We start from the raw sequence: 25,363 nt of genomic DNA on the forward strand, positions 1-25,363 counted from the left end.
GAAATTCGGTTAAGTGTTTGCAAGTGTTTGGCTTATTTTTCTTTCAAAACATACCCGTAGAATACTTCAATCTCGTATCCATAAATTATGACCCTAGGCCCTTATTTATAGAGGTTTGGAAAGGGAATTGGAATCCTAGTAGGATACGATTTAATTAAACTTAGAATCCTACAAGGACTCTAATTAATTAAATAATCCTTTTAGGAATAGGAATTTAATCATACACCAAATCCTAATAGATTTAGGAATTGTGCATGGACACAAACACACACACGCACGGAGCCACGAGGGCGCCCGCACGCGTGCGCTCGGCCCACGCAGCCGACGTAGCGCAGCCTTGCCTTGGCGCGCTGGGCCTGCCTTGCGGTGGGCCTGGCGCTGCCTTGGGCTGGGCGTTAGCGCGCGTCTTGCTTGCTGGGCGATGGCCTGGCTTCGTGCTGGGCCTTCGTCCGGCAGGCCTCGTCCGATGCTTATTCGTACGATACGCTTCCGATTAAATTCCTGGTTCCGGAATTCATTTCCGATACGAACAATATTTAATATTTCCGATTCCGGAATTAATTTCCGTTTCGAACAAATATTTAATATTTCCGTTTCCGGAACTATTTTTCGATTCCGATAATATTTCCGATTCTGACAATATTTCCGTTTTCGGCAATATTTCCGTTTCCAATAATATTTTCCGATACGTACCATGTTTCCGTTTCCGGCAATATCTACGACTTGGATAATATTTATATTTCCGATACGATCCATATTTCCGTTTCCGGCAATATCATCGTTTCCGGAGTATTCACTTGCTTGTGACGATCTCAGCTCCCACTGAAACCAAGATCCGTCGATTCCGAATATCCATAGATAGAGTATTTAATGCCATTAAATACTTGATCCGTTTACATACTATTTGTGTGACCCTACGGGTTCAGTCAAGAGTAAGCTGTGGATTAATATCATTAATTCCACTTGAACTGAAGCGGCCTCTAGCTAGGCATTCAGCTCACTTGATCTCACTGAATTATTAACTTGTTAATTAATACTGAACCGCATTTATTAGACTTATCATTGAATGCATACTTGGACCAAGGGCATTATTTCCTTCAATTTGGTCTTCCTTGGTCTACTAACTATTCCTAAGTATTGAATGAGGAGCATTGAGATGTGAGAAACAGCTTATGTTCCTTGACTATATAAACACCAATGGGTTGGCTTAAAGCGTTACCACAATATCCATCTCTTATATCTTGGTTTGTATTCAATATTCCCATATTTCTTCTTCTACTCAACAACTGGGTTGTGTTTTTCCTTTCAATTCATCACAACACAATGAATATCATCTTAACCTTGTTGAGTCATTCTCAATGGAGTTGTGGAATGTTGGAGAATCCTGAAAAGCAGATCTTGGAAACAAGATTTGAAGGAGAGACAATCTTTGATCCAAGAAGTGAAGCTCGGGTTCTCCTTGCTTCGACAAAGGCGTGTTGTATGGGGGCCTCATCTCGAGAGTGGTTTTGCTTGATGTTGTACGTGTGGAATCCTTCCGTGGAAAGGAAAGCTATAAGTAGATCTTGGCCTATTCGCGGGAATTTATATATGTTGTGATTTTGTGTTTAATAAATTAAGTGTATGAACTACTTATAGCTTGCCTCCACCGAAGGATTCCACACATGTGTTCAACGTCAAGCAACACCACTCTCTAGCTAAGGCCCCCAAGAAGTGAAGCTCGGGTTCTCCTTTGTTCAACAAAGGCGTGTTGTGAAGGCCCCCACAAGGTGGATCCCTTCACGATCTTGGCCCATTCGCGGGAATTTATATATGTTTTGATTTTGTGTTTAATAAAATACGTGTATGAACTATTTGTAAGTGCGTCTCCTACTGTTTTAAATGATATTTTATTTTGGTTTTGAACTACTTGGATAGAGAAAGAAATTTCTTAGGATTTTGCCTAGGGATATTTGATGTAAATTAGACTTCTAGTCCTATTAGTGAATTAGGACTCATATTGTAATCCCTATATCATTGATTAATGGAATACACTACAATTCAAGGAGTTTCTCATAATCCCTAGATCTTCATATTTTGGTTACATGTCTTTAATAAATACCGTGTCACATTAGCTAAAATAGTAACTATATAGTGTAAAATTTTGTCACACTGAACATTCTGTATACTTCACAATCAAATACACTTGTATAATTCAATGGATAACGTACCAATATGTTATAACGTACGTATCGGTACCAATGGCAAATAATCTCAGTTCAAGTTAGGCTTAGACGTTTCACTTACCAATAATATGTCCAATATTTCATGTTGGTGTTCATAATCGTCTCATTAGTATGATAAGAGGCAGTGAAAGAGTTTTATCCAAGTCGATCAAGCTAGGCTCATTCGGTATATGATGGGTCCTAAATATGTTATAACGTACGTTGTTAGCAATATATCAGTACCAATGGAAAATAATCTCAGTTCAAGCTAGGCTTAGACGTTACACTTACCAATATGTCCAATATTTCATGCTGATTCAAATTTAATAAGGAAAGGACATGAATTTGGCAGTTATTAATATGATCTCTCTATATATACCCCTCACTACCCTCCCATTTGTGTGTAAATTGAATTTATCATGTGCAAGTACCTACCTTGATAGGCCAACCCCCCCAAAGAAAAATAAATATTGATATGAATTTATTTAAATGCCGATAAATGTTGCCAAATTTGTCTTGCCCCAACAGTTGAGTGTTCAATGTTTGACAGAATTGGTCCAGGATTGAACCCCTACAATGAAACATTATTCACATTTTTTTCCCTTGGCTTTATGTACCATCTACACAATGACATGGAGGGTTTTGATAGGTTCGGACCAAACGTGGGCCCGTCTGATTGATTGTATGTGAAGAATTGAAGTTAAAAACCTCACCACTAAATAATTCATTGTTCGACAGAAACATAGGAAATTGCACTTCATTTGTTTAAGTTTGATAATTACATAAAAAGAACGACTCTGATGATCAACCAACAACTTTATAAAATTGCAAATTCACACTGTATGTAGTATGATAGTAAGACCAAATAATTCAATTTCGTGAATGCTTATTTATCGTATTTGTCTTAACAAAATATCAACGACATACAACAACACACTACATACAAGTGACAGTTATATAATGTTTCAACCCAGCACTTCCACTAATGGTTGGTGGTATATGGATTATGACTTGACTGTTGGGATAATCCCTGAGATAGGTTCGGATCTGAAGGGGACTGCCCAACACTTAGATCGTTGTCATACCCGTGGACCGTGGTGGTGCATCGGTCCAGAATGGGAACCTCCATCATTTGAAAAGCCGCCATTATTACTCCTGCTATGGTTTGGAAGTGGAAGTGAAGGAGACTGCGGGAACCTCATACTGGTGTCAAAGCGATGGTGCATGCTCGGTCCGGCAATGGAACAGCCAGTAGCCATTACCTGTAAAGGAGATGGCCGCGAACTCAAATTGGTGTCTCTCCTAGGTTGCATGCTTGCTCCGGGAATGGGACAACCATTACCAATACCCATGTTTTCTAAAGGAGATGTCCGGATACTCAAATTGGTGCCAACCCTAGGTTGCATGATTCCTCCATAGCTTGTGCAACCATTAACACCATTAGCAGCAGACCTGCGTTCGTAGATTGGCCCAAAAGTAGATAACAAAATGTCCTGCCCAACACAGGTTAGTTATATTTAGTTTTGATAACAACAATAATCATTACACATAGCATTTAGAAGTAAAATAGTATACTTGTATGTATGATCTTCGTTGTTACCTGGTTCCTAGCAATTTCCTCATCGGTTTTATACTTCTTAGTCGGGATTCTCTTTGTCGGTTGTCTATTTCTATTTCTAGCCCCCCTCCCGTTACCACGTCTGTCAGGTGGGTCTTTCGTAGCCCCTTCTATGGGTTCTACTTCCCTCTCAAGGTGTCGTTGGTTGTGCTCCTTAGGACGTAATCGACGCCGACCATAAACCCTGCGTGCAGAGGCATCCCAAACCCCTTGTCCATCAGTGCGAATGTTTTCTACATCAAATTCTGCCTCCAATGCGGTGCGTATTTTTTCAGTAGCTTCCTTGTACAACAACAATGTTGCATCATTGTGCATGGCTAAGCTAGCCAAGTATGTGTGTCTCTGGGACAACTCTCTATTCTTCTTCACACGAGCTGATTCTTCCGGGTCATAGTATGAAACCCGAATATCATCATCGCCACAAACTTTATCTTTCCGCCATCTATCCAAGATGTATTTATTAGGAATTACTTGTATGACCTCGGTATCAATCACACGGATTATATGCCTGCACAATATCCCAGCAAACTCAAACAGTTTACAAGAACATGAAAACTATCCCTTCTCCTTATCGATGGTAAGAAAGTATGATTTTTTTTGTTTCCATTTCATGCGGGTCGCAACATTCTCATCGGCTCTGTAGAATAAAAGAGAACCAAGCGCCCCCGTCTTTGTTGCATTTGTGTGCTTTAAAGCAACGGATTGTTTCCTTACTTCTGCAAATTTTGCATTTGTGTATTTCTTGTGGAATACATACTCAACTAGTACGGTCTTATCCACAGGGAGGGGTCGCTGAACAGATTGAGAGTCCATGATCTTCTCTTCTTCCACTTTCACCTTGATAGCTGCCTAATACTGTAATAAAAAACGAGACAATCCGGTTTCAACGTTTTCATAGCCCTTAAAAAAGCGATTCATTCTTTAACTTCTCTGGGTCGAGGACATTCCAGCCCAAAATGTGCTTCGCCAGTGCCCTGGCGCCCACCGCTGCCTAATTTCATACATCTCCTTCATCCAAGGATTAGCTTGCAGCCCATATGTTTCAATAATTAGACGCCATGCTTCATCAAATTCATTTGCGTCCAGAAAATTATGGACTGCTTCATGTATTGCCACACCTATTTCACTCCATTTGGTTAGGCTACCTAAATTCTTTACTGCATTTTGTAGTATGTGCCACAGGCACAATCTATAATACTAAATTCACTGCCCTCCCAATAGCTCAGCACTGGTCTATTAGAATTCCATCTGGGGGTTTACCCATACAAAGAAGCCACTGTCTAAATACCCATTCAAATGTATCTGAATCCTCGTGTGATAGGAGTGTTGATGCAAACACAATTGATTTTCCATGATGGTTTACACACACAAATGGTGCAAATGGCATTTTGTACCTGTTTCAGCAACGAATACACGTAGTGAAATCTTATTAAAAGTCAAAAATATAGATGCACGACTTCTGGAAAGTTTACAAATGCTAACCTGTTGGCGAGGAATGTTGTACCAAAGGTTATTATATCACCAAAATCTTTCCCTGTTGCCCTGCTCCTTGCATCAGACCAAAACGCGTTCATCAAAGTTCTTGTTTCATCCTTTTGGATGCAACTGTAGAAGTTTTTATCAGCATCATGCTGCTTCCTGAAGTATTCTTCGAGAGCAACTGCATCTCCTTGAATCCTAGACATACGACGCTCCAAGTTCACTACATTCCTCACATCTCGTTGGTTGTAAGGTACATTTTCATGGCCTCCATTCTCAACCACGAGTTGATTAAAGTTCTTGCTTATTGGAATCGCAGACCTATCATTGATAACTATTCTATTATGTATTGGACAGTCAATGTTCCTATAATTAACCATGAAATGGCTACTATTTGGATGGAGTGTATGGTTGTGTTCCAATAAACACCCGTTTATCTCCATACGACCCTCGATCATCCTTCCTTCAACAAACACCTTGCAGTCAGACACTTGAAAATTCACAGTCTGTTTACGACCCCCCATCTTACAACGCAATATTAATCGCTTGAGAATATGGTTTTGTGTCTCTGATTTCCCTACACCGTTACGTCTAGCTCCAAGTGCCTTGTATTCATCCATCAACAAGCTAGACTGAACAAAAAAGGTGAATCCAAGTTTATATGCATAATTGTGACACAATGTTGCTAATTCTTCGCCTGAAACAAAGCACATCCCTTTACAAGGAATCGAGGGACCCTGCTCATCAGCATTGACCTCCACAACATCATCATCATCAATGTCCTCGTTAAGATCAATGATCATTCTACACATACATTCATAAATAATAATATATTATGAAAACTTTAAATAACTTGATAATAATAAAGTAAAACAATATAAACTAATTTCATACTACGCGTAGTAGCCTATCACACAGAGTAACTCCATGAACCTAGTGAATAAAGCCAATCTAGCCTCCGGCGATGGTGTCGAGCGACCCACAGATAATCAAATAATATGCCCACTCCAACTAATGATTCAATGTAGTTGTTAAAAACATGTTCAAGTGGACGGGAAGCACACGAATGAAATCCAAATCAACGTTTTACCTTTTGAATTGCTATGAAAACGATCGATCACCGGAAAGTTAACCCGAAAGCATATCAGCTTCCGAATCGACGGGTTATTTGGTGGAGGCTTCTTGTCTTCCTCTTGCTTGACTTTCAAATCAACAGAACACTGTTCATCTTCTTCCTCCACTATTTCTGGTTTGGGTGGCAAGTAATGGAGAAAAATATCTCTATTTTCTATGGAGTGATATTCAATCCCGGTTCCCAAATTTTCATGGTGCCAAGAATTTTCCGTGAAAACCAGCGGGAACTTTCCCTCCCATTTTTGTTTTTGGCTCCAACCCGTGAAAACTCCTTCCCGCTCATCTTTCCCCCTCTTTTTATTTTACCTTGCTGAGGTGTCACCACATGAGAGGTGGTGTATGTGGGGCGCACATAAACGGTACCATCTTCCTTTTCTTATCTAATAAAAATGCGATATGCTTTAGCCTAACTCCAAGAATAAAGAAGATATATTTTCTTCTTTTTGTAGATGACAGTCTTGTGTTCTGCAAAAGTTGTTCTTCAGCCTGCAATTTTCTTAAACAGTTTACTAACCGTTTATGATATTTATCTGGTCAATTAATAAATTTCATAAATTATCAATTGTTTTTTCTAAACAAATACAAATTACGAAGAGAGATAACCTTACATGTATCTTTCATTTGACAAAGTCTATGTCCTTTGGGAGATATTTGAGAGCTCAATTCTCATCTTATAATTAAGCTCACAAAGATGGATTATAATAATATCATGCAAAAAATGAAACAAGATTAACTCTTAGTATCCCACTATCTGTCAAAAGCAGGTAGAATGACTCTAATAAAGTAATCTAGAAGCTCTACTTGCATATGTTTGTTCAGATATATTTCTTTTGAATTTGATCAACTAACCATTTATCTACGCCTCTTATATCTTGGAACAAAATTCTCCAACACAAATCTCAACGTGGTCTTGGCATGCGCAAAACTAGACCTCTAAATAGAGCATTCCTAGCTAAGCTATGATAGAAACACTTACGAAAAAATACATGAAGGAAATAACACCCTTGGTCCAAGTATGCATTCAATGCTAAGTCTAATAAATGCGGTTCAGTATCAATTAAACAAGTTAAGAAATTCAGTGAGATCAAGTGAGCTGAAAGCCTAGCTAGAGGCCGCTTCAGTTCAAGTGAATTAATAATATTAATCCACAACTTACTCTTGACTGAACCCGTAGGGTCACACAAATAGTACGTGAACGGATCAAGTATTTAAGTGAATATATTATTCACTAAATACTCCATTTATGAACATTCGGAAACGACGGATCTCGGTTCCAGTGGGAGCTGAAATCGTCAAAAAGGCAAAATATTAAATGCTCCGGAAATGATGATATTGCCGGAAACGGAAATATGGATAATGACGGAAATGTAAATATTATCCAAGTCGTAGATGTTGCCGGAAACGTAAACATGGTTGGTATCGGAAAATATTATCGGAAATAAAAATATTGCCGAAATCAGAAATATTACCGGAATCGGAAATATTGTCGGAATCGGAAATAAATTCCGGAATCGAAAATATTAACGGAAACTTAAAATTTTGTTCGAATCGGAAATGAATTCCGAAATTGGAAAACGAATCGGAAGCGTGACGTGCGAACGCTCGACGAACGAGCTTGCGAGACGCAAGTGTTGGGTTATGACAAATATAAAACATATATTACATGCGGAAAAACCATAAAGCCAGGAATCCAAATTAATTGCCACATAATCAATTTAGCATAATTTAGTATACATACATGTGACGCGTGCCTTCCCTAGCTGCTCCCGAACCGAACAAGAACAAGTTTAGGACTCCAAGTGTCGTCCCTCCGTAGATAGTCCACAGCACGTTTGGGTCCGCCTTAGATTCAATTAACTAGAATATAGTCTAAGGTTTTATGTTATTCGAACTTAATTATATTGGCAAATTATTAAGCTAGTTTAATCTTAAACTATATGAATACTTGTCATTGATATGTTATAAATTGTGATTATGTATCACCTATTTATAGGGAGGAAATATCGGACTTAGATTTCCACTAGGATTCAATTTACTAATTCGATTAGAATTCTATTAAAATTAATCCTTTGTACGTATTTTAGTGTTTAATCAAACGACTAACTCTAGTGGATTTAGGAAAACAACTAATCGAACAAATCCTAAACGTTTAAGGATTCGTAGTGTTGCACGAACACACACGCAGCCCACGAAGGGGCGCTGTGCGCGAGGCTCGGCCCAGCAGCGCTGGCAGTCACGCAGCCCATTGCTTGGGCGCTGCTGCAAGCCTGCCTTGCTCGCCTTGCCTTGGTTGTGCCTGGCCTTGCTTCGTGCTCGGCTGGGCCTGCCTTGCTCGGCGCGGCTGGGCTGCTGCTGCTGCTCGCTTGCGCGGGCTTCGCTAGGCGCGGGCCAAGCTTTGTGTTGGGCCTTGCGTCTAGCAAGCTCGTCCGATGTTTATTTCGCACGTCGCGCTTCCGATTTGTTTTCCGATTCCGGAATTCATTTCCGATTCGAACAATATTTAATATTACCGATTCCGGAATTTATTTCCGTTTCGAACAAATATTTAATATTTCCGATTCCGGAATTTATTTCCGATTCCGATAATATTTCCGATTCCGGTAATATTTCCGTTTCCGCCAATATTTCCGATTCCGACAATATTTCCATTTCCAATATTATTTTCCGATACGTACCATGTTTCCATTTCCGGCAACATCTACGACTTGAATCATATTTATATGTCCGTTACGATCCATATTCCCGTTTCCGGCAATATCATCGTTTCCGGAGTATTCATAATTTGCCTTTTGACGATTTCAGCTCCCACTGGAACCGAGATCCGTCTATTCCGAATATTCATAAATGGAGTATTTAATTCACTTAAATACTTGATCCGTTCACGTACTATTTGTGTGACCCTACGGGTTCAGTAAAGAGTAAGTTGTGGATTAATATTATTAATTTCACTTGAACTGAAGCGGCCTGTCACGTGCTGACTATTTCCAAGCCTTATGCACGCTACCCACTAGCGTCACAGTCCTGTCGGATCACTAGTCAAGGCACTTCACCCCTTTAGCTATGCTAAGTGTGCTACGAAAAGGGCTAAGTAAGGAAACTTGTAAGCAAGAGAGAGTTTGGAAAGGTTTTTCTATTGCTTGAGAATGAATACACTTGTGTTGGCTGAATGTACAAATGAATGGGCAAGCCTATTTATAGGCTCCCAAGTGCCTAGAGACTTCCTACTCTAGAACATTCCACACTACTCCTACAAAGAATACCCTACTCTATTCTAGAATGTTTCCACCTCCAAAGGGAACCCTCTATACATGGAGGTCTCTAGAATACTCTCCCTAATCTGTACAGCAAGGTTCTAGACCCTTCCCATCTAGAACCATCATCATCCAAGCAAGCTACACACTTCCGGACCCATTTAGAAGCTTCCGGTGCACTCTCGTGCATAGCTGCTGCAAACCGGGCCCATCCGAGCCTCCAACCCAAAATCTGGCCCAACCATTGTCTTCATTGGGCCAAAATACATGGGACCCCCAAGTTTCGTCCCATTTGGATATCGTTTGGTCCCCCAAACGACCCACTATCCGATGGACCACCACGTTGCCCGATGGTGCCCAACAACCTTGCCGCCACCCTTGGCGGTGCACCGCGTTGCCTTGCGATGCTTGTTGCCTTGCATGCTGCCACATGCGATGGTGTGGGAGGCCATCCGTGACATTCTCCCTCACCAAAATTCTTGACGCCCTCGTCAAGACGTCCCTTTGTGCGTGCACACGACCCGTACCATGCTCCTCGTTCAATACTTTGCCGTTGCACGACCCCAACCTTGGGCACCTCGCCCATACGATAGGCACCATGCCTACCTTCTTTGATCCTCCCATGGAGCTTCACACGATCATCTGCCTCTTGTGCCCACGACCCGAACCACACGTCCCTTTTCCTTCGACGTCCCTTGGTTGCCGTTGCACGAGCCTTCAAGGAAGAGATTCTCATGCATTCTTCCTTGTCCCTTGCGAGTCGAATGTCGACCTCGCTGCCCTTGTGTGTGATGGTTAGCACGCCATCACCCACTCGAAATGGTAGGACCGAGTCTAGGAACTCCATTCCTAGCACCACGTCCTCATCATCCATGTCGACCACCATAAAGTCGACCTTGCCCTTCCACTTCCCTAAGAGGATAGGGACGTCCCATGCATTGCCGTAGACCGGCGTTGCCTTTGAATTTACGGCCTTCATCTCGCCGCCGACCCGAGTGAACTTCACCCCTAACTTCTTGGCTGCTCCCCGCGCAAGAAAGTTGTGGGTTGCCCCTGTATCAACGAGCACCCGACTTGGTTCCTCGTTCACTTCTCCGTGCACGACCATCAAATTTCCACCCGACTTGATGCTCGCTCCCCTCGTTGTCGTGGGTGCCATCTCCCGTGGCACGACCATGTCCCTAGGCCTGCTGTCCACGACCCCAACATTACGGAGCCTCAAGTTTGCGAGCTGGACCTCCTCGTCCAATTGCATCGCCCCTAGCCTTCTCTCGGCAGTTGGCTCCTCCTCCGTAGTGCCGACCATGGCACTCATCTTTTCCAACTTTTGTCGGACGGGGCAGTTCCTTGCAAAATGTTCACCTTCACAAAGATAAAATTTCAAAGGCCTAAACGACTTACCTCCGTCACGACCGTCCCTCTTCGGTTGGGCCTTATCCTTGACATGCTCCGCATGCTTGGCCCTTGGTTGATGCGATGCTTCCTCGTCACCTTCTTCCTCCTCGAACCTCCGACCCTTGTCCCGCCTAGAGCTTGGCAGCTCATATAGGGACTCCGCTACTGCTATGGCCTCGGCAAGATCCTTGGCTCCTCGTCGCCGCACCTCTTGCTCCGCCCATCGTTGTAGCCCATCCATAAAGTAAATGAGTTGGGTCTTCTCCGGAAGATCCGATATCTCTAGCATAAGTGAAGTAAACTCCTTCACATACTCCTTGATTGATCTGGTATGCTTCAACCCATGCAGCTTCTTCATCGCAATTTCTTCGGAATTCTCCGGATAGAACTGCCTCTTGAAGTTGGCCTTGAACTCGTCCCACGTCTTGATCGAGCAAAGACCCTTCTGGATGTCCAACTCACGCCTCCTCCACCATAGGATGGCATCCTCCGAAAAGTACATGGTGGCGGTGGAGATTCTTGTAGCATCGTCATCCAAATGCATGGCCTCGAAGTACCTTTCGATGCTCCACAAGAAATTATCGATAGCCTTCGAGTCCTGCTTGCCTTCGAACTTTGACGGCTCCGGAACCTTCATCCTTGGTCCCTCCCTTATAGTAGCGCCCCCGGCTACTGCCGCCTTTAGTAGAACCACGTCCCCCTTGACGGATTCTAGTTGCTCTTTCATGGCATTGTAATGCCCCATGATGGCATCCCTTAGTTGTGCCACCTCTCCCCGAAGTGTTCTATTCTAACACATTAAATTCAAGAGAGAATTTAATACTTGCCTATCACTATTGTGAATTTCCCGAGTGCACATAAAACCATAGAGAATATTCTAGTTGGTTGAATCTAAGGCGGATCCGAACGTGCTGTGGTTATATACGGAGGGGCGACATTTGGAGTCCTATACTTGTTCTTGTTCGGTTCGGGAGAAGGTAGGGAAGGCACGCATCACATTGTATGTATGCTAATTATGCTAATTGACTATGTGGCAATTAATTTGGATTCCTGGCTTTATGGTTGTTACGCATGAATTATATTGTTTATATTATTCATAACCCTACAGTGGTATCACGAGCCTCTAATTAATTCCATAATCAATTATAGTAAACATGGATTAAATTTTATAAATTTGCAATGAATTAAAGGGGTGATTAATTTCGTGTATGTAATTAATTGCAAATTCGTGCGATTATTTGATTGTATGTTCGCATGATTTTTCGGCAGTTTTGTCAATAATGGTCGGAATACAAGATTTACATATAATCGAATAATCACACGAATTTGCAATCAATTACATCCACGAAATTAATCACCCCTTTAATTCATTGCAAATTTATAAAATTTAATCCATGTTAACTATAATTGATTATGGAATTAATTAGAGGCTCGTGATACCATTGTTAGGTTATGAATAATACAATAATATAATTCACGCGGAAAAACCATAAAGCCAGAATCCAAATTAATTGCAACATAGTCAATTAGCATAATTTAGGTTACATACAATGTGATGCGTGCCTTCCCTACCTGCTCCCGAACCGAACAAGAACAAGTCTTTAGAGCCCCAAACGTTTTCCCTCCGTAGAAAGTCCACAGCACGTTCGGATCCGCCTTAGATTTAACCAGCTAGGGTTTTACTTAAGGTTTTATGTATTCGGGTTAGGCTATATTATGTTCTCCCTTGAACACAATGAGAGTAAAGAATATGATTTCAATTTGTAATTGATGTGTATAATTATGAGGGTCTAGCCTCATATTTATAGGGTAGGAAATAAGCAATTTGAGTCTTACTAGGAATAGAATTACCAACCCTACTAGGATTAAAATTCTTATTCAATTAGAATTGCAACATTAATTAAACTCTTAATTAAATCAATTTCAGTAGAACTAGGAATACTTAATCCTAGGTTACTTGGGAATTAAGCAATCGGACTTTTCTTAGAGCCCAAGACGAAGCAATCCAACGAAACCACAACGGGCCACGTTGGTGCACGTGCCTGCCTAGGCCCAGCTATAGCCGCAGCTGGCCGAAGGCCCAGCGCGCTGCGGCCTTCCCTTGACGGGCCAACACTGCTGCTGCTTTGCTCGTTGGCTTGGCGCGACCCATGGAACTGCTGCCTTGCTCGCTGGCTTGGCGCGGCCCATGGCGCTGCTGCCTTGCTTGCTTGGCTTGACCCATAGCGTTGTTTCCTTGCTTTGCTTAGCGCGACCCATGGCGCTGCTGCCTTGCTTTGCTTGTCGAGCGATGGGACGGATCGCTTGCCGGCTTGTCGCTCATCGAGCTTCCGATTCGTTTTCCGATTCCAGAATCCATTTCCGTTTCGAAAAAATATTTACATTTCCGTTAATATTTCCGATTCCGGAAATAATTTCCTTTTCGACAATATTTCCGATTCCGGTAATATTTCCGTTTCCGGCAATATTTCTATTTCCGATAATATTTTCCGATACGAACCATGTTTCCGTTTCCGGCAACATCTACGACTTGGATAATATTTATATTCCCGTCATGAACCATATTTTCGTTTCCGGCAATATCATCATTTCCGCAGTATTCTTTATTTTGCCTTTTGACGATTTCAGCTCCTACTAGAACCGAGATCCGTCGTTTCCGAATGTTCATAAATGGAGTATTTAATGAATAATATTCTTGATCCGTTCACGTACTATTTGTGTGACCCTACGGGTTCAGTCAAGAGTAAGTTGTGGATTAATATTATTAATTCCACTTGAACTGAAGCGACCTCTAGCTAGGCATTGAGTTCACTTGATCTCACTGAATTATTAACTTGTTAATTAATACTGAACCGCATTTATTAGACTTAACATTAAATGCATACTTGGACCAAGGGCATTATTTCCTTCACGGGGGACATTAACTAATAAGGGAAGTGCCCAGTATTAGCGGTCCTTACTAGTTCAATGTAACGAAGACGGGACATGTGTTATACACTTATACTACATTACTAATCTGAATTGTTTATAATGCACATATAATTAACTAAACAGATGTCAACAAATATGTTTTATATTGATTTAAGTTAACCTAACAATATTCCGGATTGTCCAAAATAATATCCTTTTAGGCGTTATAAATAATCAGATTAAGTTTGACAGATTTATAGTGGTGATTAAAGCAATAAAACAGATTATGACACTTTACAGTATAGTTTTTTTTATATCGCGGTTCTTAGAAAACTAGCCACTTGTCTTTACTCGTTTTCCTTAACGTAAAGTACTTTCCTTGACTTGACTAGACTCTTGGGCAGAATCCAGGCTTAGTTTTAGTGCTTATACTGGCAAAGTTCTGTTTAACAAGAGTTAATACGACGAAACTACGAAATTTACGGAGTATACAAAATATACATAAGGCTTAGGCTTAGGCTTAACTTGTGTATATTATTGAGAATAATATTTGGTGCCTTTTACTCGGCTGATCGAGGGTCTTATTTATAGTAAAAACGTGCCGTGAAAGATAGAGATTGTTCGCAGTTTGAGAACTGTTGAAAAGCTTTGGTGCGCGAGAAATTTCTCGCACACAACCTCATGCGTGAGAATTGAATTCTCACACGTGTTTGTGCGCTAGATATACTTTAGAGTTTGTATTTTAGTTGAGCTGAAACAGGTACGCGAGATAATTCTTGCGCGTGGATGTTGGCGCGAACATTTTGTTGCGCTGGGCCCTGTGCGCACGAATATTTTTGCGCACGTTTTATTTCCACGCGTTTAATCCAACATTAATTCAGTTTAATCCGATTTTATTCCGAATTAAAACTCTTTCTTATTTTGAGTTCTTTTTTAATCCTTATTTTGAGTTCTTCTCAACTAAAAACTCTACTTTTCAATCCTTTTTTAGGAATTTGATTTGAATGCAACTAAAACTCCGTTTATTGCTTTTCTCTCTATTTTAGGAGTTTAATTCACAACTAAAATTCTCCTTTTGCAATCTCTTTTAGGGGTTGAGTTGGAGTGCAACTCTGCCCGTAAATTTATCTTGGACGCTTTACTATTTTTAGCAGATACTTAGAATAGAAGCTACTATAAATAGCAGTCACTATAAATAGAAATGTGGGTTTGGGTAATGAGTCAGTCAGTCAGTCTATGAACATTATTTACTTGATTAGGAATACGTTTGACAAGTGGATGCTTTGTTTCATCACTAAAATTATCGCTTCTAGTCTGAGGCCAAATGTAGGTGTCTACAGTTAGCCCCCACTTTGATTGAGTCTGATTAAGACGAAGATCAAAGTATTTGTAGACGGAGTGCGTCTAACTTATCTAATTTTTGGAAACTGATTTGGGTGCGAGGGTCTTATGAGCCCTCGATGACAACATTTGACTTAAGGGTCCTCACCTGGAATACCAACATTTTCCTCACGAGTCATTGGAAATTTGTTGGCTAAACTTACACCTCCTCACGATGTCATTGTAAGTGTTCGAGTAGGGACAAAGTTTTTCGAAAATAGATATGTTTGAAGCTTGTTTAGACTTTGACAAATTGAAAACTTGACGGTCTTGCTTTTTGCGAAAGAAAGCGGAAAACTTTACTTGATTGTCCTGTTTTTTGAAAGAAAGCGGAAAACTTGCTATATATATATATATAATTTTAGAGAAAATAGATTAACTTGATTTGACTCTCGCTTTTTAGAAGCGGAAACCCTCGTCTTTAGAAATTGAAACTTGTTTTGACTCTTGCTTTTTAGAAGCGGAAAACTTAACTCTCGCCTTTTAGAAACGGAAAACTTAACTCTCGCTTTTTAGAAGCCGAAAACGTAACTCTCGCTTTTTAGAAATGGAAAACTTAACTCTCGACGGAAAACTTAACTCTCGCTTTTTAGAAACAGAAAACTTAACTCTTGCTTTTTAGAAGCGGAAAACTTAACTCTTACTTTTTAGAAGCGGAAAACTTAACTCTCGCTTTTTAAAAGCGAAAAACTTAACTCTCACTTTTTAGAAGCGGAAATTTGAAATTTGAACTTTGATTTAACTTCCGAAAACATAAACTTGAAACATAACTCGTTTTTTTTTTTTTAGAAAACGAAAAATTATAAATTTCGCACTTTAACCCTCCTTTTTTAGAAAACGGAAAAAATAAGTTCTGGAAATGATTTAAGGATTTTTTTTTTTTTTTGAAATAGGAAGCCTGATGAAAATGCTTAGAGTCGTGACCGGTTAGTGGATCACGGTCATTTCTTAATTGAGAGGTCATGGCCTGTTGAGTCTTATTCGTATTTTAGATGAGGACATTAGAGGTGTAGCTTTGCCGCGCCTTGTAGCTGTAGTTTTATTTCTGTTTGTTCTGTTTTCTGGTTTTTATTGAATTAATCCCAATTCTTCTGCATCAAAAAAAAAAAAAAAAACTTAGCCTCCATTTAGTTTGGTATAAAACGTTTTCATGAAACGTTTTTCTCCTCTTCAATCATTTTATGTTGTTTGGTTTGACAAGAGATGAAAAATAATTTTCCATAACTTCCTCAAGGTGAAACTTTTTTTCATTTGAATGGAAGGAAAACCATTGTTCCACTTTTCTTCCTTACCTTCCTCTTCTTTCTTCCCATCAACCTTCTCTCGTCAATTTTATTTTTCCTTAGAACAAGTTTTCCATAATAAATCATTTTTCATTGAAAATGTTTTACGCCAAACCAAACGGAGCTTTAATTAAAACCCAAGCTCTATCAAACGTTGTAAGATCTGAGATATCTAGGGGTTAATATATTCCATATAAGAAATGACAATGTTTGTTTTTAGAAAAAATAATCCAACGAGTAAACTATGCCTCACATTAGAAAAAAATATAGATCCACCTCAATGCACAATTTGACACTTAAATTAAAATTTAATCATCTAATCTACCAAGGATCCAAGGGACACAAGACTCATAAACATACAACCAAATGGTCCACAACATATGGACCGAAGAAGCCGCTGTATACTTAACTAGCTTGGGGGGGGGGGGGGGGGATAGAGAGAAAAATGAACAGTTTCTAGTTCTCTATACTACATTTAACTGGCTATTATTTTAAAGGAATAAATGGAGGAAAATCTCTGCTTCCTTCTAACTCAATTATGGGTGAAGACGAATGAGAAGAATACAATTGTTCGAAACTCGAAAGTTACAAAGCATACATTGTAAGAAGCTCCTTGATTCATTAAGCAGACAATCAAGGCTTGAAGGCTGAGAAGACCACAACTGAATTGTGACCACCAAACCCAAACGAATTTGAAATAGCTGCAAGAACAGTATACAAATTCATTAGCATGAATACGTCGCTGCAACTAGGGGGAAAAAGTCATTTGCAAATTATACAAAAGCTACAAATTTCCTTTTTCTATCGTTTCAAAATAAACCTTCCTTCTGCCCAGAAATACAAGTCACTGTAAGAATGCCACTTTGCATACAAAGGTGCTTTACCAGTTACCTAGAAAGTATTGTATTACAGTTAAGTTTACAAATGTGTGCTCCCTAATTAATCATCAACATATCTTATTACTAGAGGAAAAAAACTGCAGGGCGGACTCATCACTACAGACATCAGTAAAAATGTACTACCTCATTTTGCATTTCATATAGTATACGAGTATAACTGCAAAATCATATTGAATCCTAAATGTTGAGGGGCTTGAGGGGAAAGGACGTGACCACTATTCCCAAGAAAAAAGAATATAAAAGAAAACGCTGAAAATCTTACCAACGTTCACTTCATGCTGTTGCTTTTCATTTGGAACTGTATTAAACTCAACTGATGGTTCTGGGTTCTGCATTAATATAAATAGTGTAGTTATAGGCTTATAGCGCCAGAAACAACAAATATGACAAATAGAAGGCAAACAAGGAATTTTGAATGAATGAAACAAATGAAAAAAGTTAGAGAATCTGTCAATGTATTTATTGTAAGTGCTAACGTGTATACCAACAAAAGTATTAAATTTTATGATGATGATCCTGGAAACTTTTTTGTGTGAACAAATAAATAAGATCAAAGCCTTACACGGACTAACACTCAATGCATGGATAATGATGAGAATTGAGTAAATGAAAATCACGCTCGCTTGTCAAGAAGCTGCTACTGACTAAACCTTAAGCTCTTTCATAATAGTTTGTTTCAGGTTAACTTTGCTACATGCTAGTGACTAAAACTTAAGGCCTTTCACAGTAAAGAAAGATTCAGAACTTACAAATTGATTTATGGTTGGATGTAGCCACCCTGTTGTGCAAGCTTTTACTGTGGCAATAGCTTCCATACCACCAGCAGCACCAAGACAATGCCCTATCATAGACTGTAGAATGTATATACAACAATGAGGGATCTTAGTACTTAAACATGAGAAAGAAGAAGCATCAAAGTTTCATGTTTTGGCATCAAATTGACGAAACTGCAAGCAATCAATAGTAACAGATGACAATCTTACCTTAGTTGCATTCATCTTGATCTCAGATGTGTTTTTGAACACTTTCTTTACCGCATTCACCTCAGCTAAGTCACCAACAATTGTTGAAGTAGCATGAGCATTTATGTAATTGACCTGAAAATAGTTTAATGATAAAACATAAGTATCAAGTTTAGGATGGTTTGACTTCTTAAGTTCAATAAACTATCATGTAGAAACTTATTTTCTAAGAACTTTCTCCATTTGCAAAATCTCACTATACAACTACAGACCACCAACATCTTACTTCACGTGACTAAACAATAAATTAGCCGTTGCACAAAACACATTTTGTTCTTGCAGAAAGACATGAATGCTGCAACACTGAAGGTTCCAAAACAATATTTTCTAAAAGATAGGAACAGTAGAAATGTAGAATACAACAAAATGTAGGAAGTAGTCAACTAGATGACTTCAAATATGATTCAAGAGATTTGAAAATAGTATCCTGTCATACAAGGAAAAGATGTTGCCATTATGAGTGTATTACCATAAACAAGACATCATACCTCTTCAGGTGATACACCAGCATCTTCCAGACTCCTCTCAATGCATGAAGAAACACCAAGTCCATCAGCTCTTGGATCAGTCATGTGATAAGCATCACAATTGACTGCACCTCCCAGATACTCGGCAATAATCGGCGCACCTCTTTTCATTGCATGCTCCAAGCTCTCCATTACCTTAAAGTTCAGAGTGTGGTTTATTTAACAAGTTATATACATTAGAGAAAAATGTGTCTCGTTGGACACGTACAAGAAAAGAGTCAGGATCCGGATCATGTCAAATCAGCTAAAAATAATGTTTGTTAAGAGCATTATAGACAATACATCACCAAAGGTAATATTTCAGGAAAGGGATAATGTACTACAGATGATGTAAAGCGCAATTCTTCAAGTAAGATAACTGAAGGGGAAGTTTCACTTGAGCAGGTTTTGAACTTTTATAATACACTCATGTTTGATAACTAAAGAACATGAAAAGTTCTTGAGAACTCTCTGTGCAATTTCCTTTTAGGGATATATCCTATCTGCGCTGCGCCATAGAGAACTGCTGAATTCTCACTAACTCCTCTATGTATATCATCCGATCCTTGCACTGAAAGACCAATGCACTATCATGTCGTCATTACTTAAGCTTTTTCACCTCCCCCTTATCAGCGGAGACGGGGCAAGTGGGGCTGCTCCCCCCCCCCCCTAATTTTTTTTTTTAAACTGATATATAGTAATAAATATATAAATACATCACTAAATGATCCTTGCCTCGGTGGTTATTTCTGGTTTAATAAGTCAGGTGGACTCTTTGGTCAAGGGTTCAAATCCTTTCCACTACAATATAACTATGCCCTTTCTTTTTTAGTTTCATTTTTTTCCTCGCCCCCAACATAAAATTTCTGGCTCCGCCATTTTCCCCCTCCCCTCCCCTCCCCCTCCTCGGAACCTTTATACAGCTAGTAGTTGACTAGTGGTGTAAAAATACTCCATAACTTATCCCACAAGGTCATGCATGAAGCAAACTATTCCATTAGTCCCAATTTAATCGTCGCAACAGACATTTCATGTAGTTTTATGTGCTAAGTTATTGTAAGCTTATCTATTATTATAGTTTAATAGAAAAGTAGGCATGGTGTGAGCTAATGAAAGAATTTTTTAATTGAATGTGAGAGGTGTGACTTTTGATAGTGGGAAGAGAGAGTAATAAAATATTAGTGGGTAAAGGCCATAAATGAAGTATACAATTAAATTGGGGCGGACGAAAAGGAAATTGCGATGATTCAATTGGGACGGACTGACGGAGGGAGTACTACGTTGGTGAACAGTAGACAACAATTTGAATATAGATTTAACAAAGAATCCCGACCCAAAATTTTGATTCTGACGTGAAATATAGAGAAGCACTACTCTGCAGGAGTATGGAAAAAAGAGAGAGCAGGGAAGTCAAAATTTTAGTTGTATCTTATGAAAAAATATACGATCACAAATTCACAAATGACCCAATTTTTTTTTCAAGATTTCTAAAAATAATCTGACTAACAACTTATATCAGAATGTCAATTTCAAAACCGTAAACTGCAAAAGTGTTTTCTGAATTCAAGCAAAAACTGCATATTATAGAGAAAAAATGAAGCAACTAAGAAATTCAAAATTCATGAAAAAACTGGATCTGTATTCTATACTTATTAGATTTAAAAATATCCAAATAATACCTAAAAGTTCTACCAGCGTATTGCTTTTGCAACTTCCAAAAAAAGGGTACTGCTTTTGCGATTTCCAAAAAAAAGGGTACTTCTTTTGCATACTCCAGAAAGAAATCACCAGATATACCCAGACTTGGAACACTTTCCACTACCAAGCTGACTTAGAGACATTAACATTTAAATGATAGAGGTTTGTAGATTTTAACTTGATTCCATTTAAACTCACATGCTTTACGCAGTACCAGATTATCAATGACTAATGTATATACATTTTAAGGAATACCAGCCAAAAGAGAAGGCCTAAGCTTACCAGTACACCAGATCCTTCACCCATTACGAAGCCATCCCTGGCTTGGTCCCATGGCCTTGAAGCTGTCTGAGGATCATCATTTCTCTGTGACAAAGCTCTACAAGCAACAAAACCTCCCAAGCCAATAGGAAGAATTGCAGCTTCAGTTCCACCAGCAATCATTAGGTCAGCTTCTCCACGACGGATATGATTGGCAGCAGCATAAAAGCAATAATTTGAGGTGGCACAGGCAGTGGAGATTGAATAGTTAGGCCCCATCAAACCGAGATCAATAGCGAGCAATGCAGAAGCCATGTTAGTTATGGCATAAGGAATGAAAAATGGAGTTATTCTTCTGTGACCTTTCTCAATTAAAGCTTGGACACCATCAGAAAAAACGGTGAGCCCACCCATCCCAGTTCCCACAAGCACACCTGCTCGTATTTTGTCAATCTGCAAGTATATATCAGCAGTGATGAATCAAAATTCAAAACAACAAATGCAGGTAAACGATGACAGGTAAAAAAAACAAATATCTATGTATACACTATCAGACATCCAGGTCACACGGAGTTGCAAAATTTAACCAAATTTCATGCAAAGAGCTTTTCAAAACAGAAATTAAAGAACCACTTTGGAGTGCAAACCCAAACATTTGCAAAAAATATACTTCGTATATAGAATCAGGTTGGGATTGTTTCCATCCGAATGCAAAATGGAAGAACCCTATTAAACCAACAGTACTAATTGCTAATCTACACTTACTCAAATTTTTCCATAAAGATATTTCACATTCTTCTAAGGGGTAGTTGAAAGATCATATCAGATTACAGATTATGTGTACGCTGAACCTGAGCCATATGACAAGATAGTTTTTTTCTTAAACACATGAGCAACCCTAAAAGTTCAAACGACGATCTCATATTTATGATAAGTTATTAGGGGTCACAAAATAGGATTAGCAAACAGAAAGGGAAATTCTGCTACCAAGAGAAAAAGATTTTCCACTAACAAAGAAAAGTTCATCCTACTACAAGTTAATGCCAACTTCCAAACCAATAAAAGAAGGAAACTTCTTAAGATCAGAACCCATTCACACCAATCCATCAATGTCAAGAGTGTGAGAGTTCTATCTTGAATGGGACCAATCAAATTAATAAATAATCCCATCAACAACACACAATACGATTAAATAGCCCATTTTCTCGTACTTGAAAATTCCAAAGAAGCCAATTATACTTCAGTAGTCATTTCATCGAACACATGGAATGCAAAAACCGTGCAGCCGAAAACGACTTAAAGTACCAGACAATTCAATCAAAACTATGATAACGAAACAATATCCACATCCAATCACAGAAACAAATAATAACCACTAACCAAAATTCAAAATTACACATTAATACCAAAATAAAAATCGAACCTTAGAGAGACTATCCCCAGCAAGATCAGCAGATTCAAGGGCTTTCTTTCCAGCAACAATGCAATACCTTAAACAATCATCAAGACGGCGGTCATTCTTCCCATCAATATACCCTTCAGAGGAGAAATCACGGATCTGCCCGGCGAAGCGAGTCGGAAACTTTGAAGCATCAAACCGATCAATGGGACCAATCCCACTAACTCCATCAAGAAGTTTCTGGTAAAATACATCAGGGTCATTCCCAAAAACAGAAACAAGACCCATGCCAGTAATCACAACCCGTTTTTTGGGGTCCGTTTCGCGCTTCGGCGCAACAGCAACCTGGGAGGAAGCTCTTGGAGCAAAGGCGATTCTGCTGGGGGGTTTACATTTTGTGGGGCCGGAAATAGAGGAGAGAGAATGGGGTTTGCGGTGGATGGGGTCGAGGGGGGACGGGCGGAGGGTAGGGGATAGAAGAGCTTGCATCGTTTCACTCGCCGTGAGTATGGTGGCTAAAAAGGGAAAAGATGGTGGTGAGAATGGTGGGAGACAGTGGGAGTTATATGGGGAAAGGGTGGGCGGAGAAGTAGAGAGAAGAGGGATGACGATGTGGTCGAGGAAAGAGAAAGATGGAGAAGAAGAGATGATCAAATTGGGAGGGATTTTGTCACTTGTTGCAGTTGAGCTGTGTGTACCGGTTACTTTCGTTTTGGTTGGGAATATAGAGTATTCAATTCTTTGGAGTAGATTGGAAAAACTACTTTATAGGATGAACAAACAAACCGTCCGAGTTTTGTGAAATACAACTAACATATGTGCACAACCTTTTTGGTGAGAGTGTGAGACTAGACTTCTTTTGTATGCAAAAACTAGGTTTGAACATAAATTAGTAAGTGATCCGGGCGAAACCCCAAATAATAGGAAAATGAATCAATTAATTTATTATATAACTCGTTTAATTTGTTGCTTTACAATATATCTTGTTTTGAGTATGCTTTATTAACTTTTATCATGTGCGGATTAGTAAATCGTAAAAGCAATGACTAATTAGTGATGTGAGACTATTAAGAAATGGTTCATATCATTTTTCTAACTTTTATCATGTACGGATTAGTAAATCGTAAAAGCAATGACTAATTAGTGATGTGGGACTATTAAGAAATATTTCAGATCATTTTTCTAATTATATTAAGTCCATATATTTTAAACGTATAAGAAACAACGAAATGAGTTGTGACATAATGGTTATCATATGTGACTAATAAATGAGAGGTCACATGTTTAAAACCTATAACTAACATTTTTTTTCATGATCAAATAACATATACTCCTTCCGTCTCAAAATATAGTGCTTGTTTTACTAAAATAGTGTCCCTAAATGATGTGTCTATTTCTATTTTAAACCATTAATTTTTACCCATAATACTCTCATGTACTAATTGTAATTCCAATGTTGTCCTAAAAAAATCAGAATTTTAATTTGAAAAGGCAAATTTGCCAAAAATGACATTTTATAACTCAAATTTTGCGAGAAAGGACCTTATATAATTTTTTTTGTGAAATCACACCTTAATGTAATTTTTTTTTGCGAGAAATGACCTAAGGGAAGTTTCCAGCATTAACTGGGTGTTTTCGGCCATTGACTTGCACGTGAGCAGCACGTGTGGCTTAAGTTAGCTAAAGACACTGATTTTGCCGAGTCTTGAATTTTCAAACTTGATTTTATTTCGATTTTTTTTTCAACTTTAGGTTTTAAAGCTTAGAATTTTGGGGGGAAATTGGGTGTGGTTAGCAAAATAAAGCGCCACGTGCTTCTAACGTGCAACTATGCAAGGCAATGGCCGGAAAAGCTCAGTCAATGCCGGAAACTTACTTTTGGTCGTCTTTCGCAAAAATAAAAAGAATTGCATTAAGGTGTGATTTCACACCAAAAAAAATTATATAAGGTCTTTTCTCGCAAAAAAATTTACATTAAGGTGTGATTTCACAAAAAAAAAAATATGAGGTTCTTTCTCGCAAAATTTGGGTTATAAAAGGTCATTTTTAGCAAATTTACCCTTTGAAAATTGTACTTTCTGACTTTTATTCAACTCATGTGCTTGATTTGTGCCCTTTTGAGGCCCATTTATTATGTACACACCTTTAATCTCTAATTTCTTTCTCCATAAAAATCGTTTAACTGTTTATCTTCTTTAAATTTTTCAATTCGCTTAGGAAATCATACTTGGGTAGGGTTGACGAGTATCAAGCGGGGGAGTGGGGATGGGGCGGAGCGGGCGGAACACAAAATCTACACTTGTTCCATCATTCATGGTGGGTATGATTTTTATACTATCCCCGCCCCATCACCCGCTAAACATCCCTCTATCCCCACCTAATTGGGGCGGATGGAGGGCGGGTCTCCCATAAAACCCGCCCCAGTGACATCCCTAGACATGTGTCACGTCCCGATGAGACTTTAGTATTTTTTTTCCTTTTTTCCGCCAAAAAGATTTTACTACATTTTAAAGAATCTAATCATTCCTTTTTTTATATAGAAAATCATTGCTTACAAAGTTGTTATTCTTTATCAAATTTTTATTTTCTATAAATTAACTATATATACATATATATATATATATATATATATATATATATATATATGTTACAGAGTATATAATACTTTTACATTATTATTATTTTTAAAATATGGCAACACATATCTTTTGTACTATGTCATATAATTTTTTTACAATTTTATTTTTGAACATTAATCAATAATTACACTACTTTATTTTAAAATAACACCGAAAATAATGTGTCACTTCTTTGCGAGAGTTTTTCTGACACATTTTTTACTACCAAAATCGATAACAATAACTATCAGTCAAACAATCAATCAATTACTATATACTATACCTGACAAATGGGTCGTTTGGATC

The 25,363-nt window shown here is 38.9% G+C and overlaps 1 protein-coding gene across 1 annotated transcript; it reads right to left on the reverse strand.

Annotated features, from left to right (window-relative positions):
- Positions 1-16,880: 16,880 nt before the first annotated feature.
- Positions 16,881-23,234, reverse strand: LOC110800167 (3-oxoacyl-[acyl-carrier-protein] synthase I, chloroplastic). The gene is made up of 7 exons (XM_022005455.2): positions 22,464-23,234; positions 21,062-21,493; positions 19,064-19,237; positions 18,537-18,650; positions 18,303-18,404; positions 17,816-17,882; positions 16,881-17,355 (listed from the first exon to the last, which is right to left on the reverse strand). Exons 1-7 carry the CDS (start codon positions 22,926-22,928, stop codon positions 17,288-17,290), a joined length of 1,422 nt encoding a protein of 473 aa, XP_021861147.1. The 5' UTR covers positions 22,929-23,234; the 3' UTR covers positions 16,881-17,287.
- Positions 23,235-25,363: the final 2,129 nt, after the last annotated feature.

This window comes from Spinacia oleracea, chromosome 5 (assembly GCF_020520425.1).
Source record: "Spinacia oleracea cultivar Varoflay chromosome 5, BTI_SOV_V1, whole genome shotgun sequence".
Lineage (NCBI taxonomy): Eukaryota > Viridiplantae > Streptophyta > Magnoliopsida > Caryophyllales > Amaranthaceae > Spinacia > Spinacia oleracea.

Excerpts from the sequence above, each read along its gene's own strand:
- LOC110800167 (XM_022005455.2), bottom strand. The coding sequence starts at position 22,928 with ATGCAAGCTCTTCTATCCCCTACCCTCCGCCCGTCCCCCCTCGACCCC. Across the intron at positions 19,238-21,061 it reads GTGAAGGATCTGGTGTACTG|GTAATGGAGAGCTTGGAGCA; the intron begins GTAAGCTTAGGC and ends CTGAACTTTAAG. Across the intron at positions 17,883-18,302 it reads ATCCAACCATAAATCAATTT|AACCCAGAACCATCAGTTGA; the intron begins GTAAGTTCTGAA and ends ATATTAATGCAG.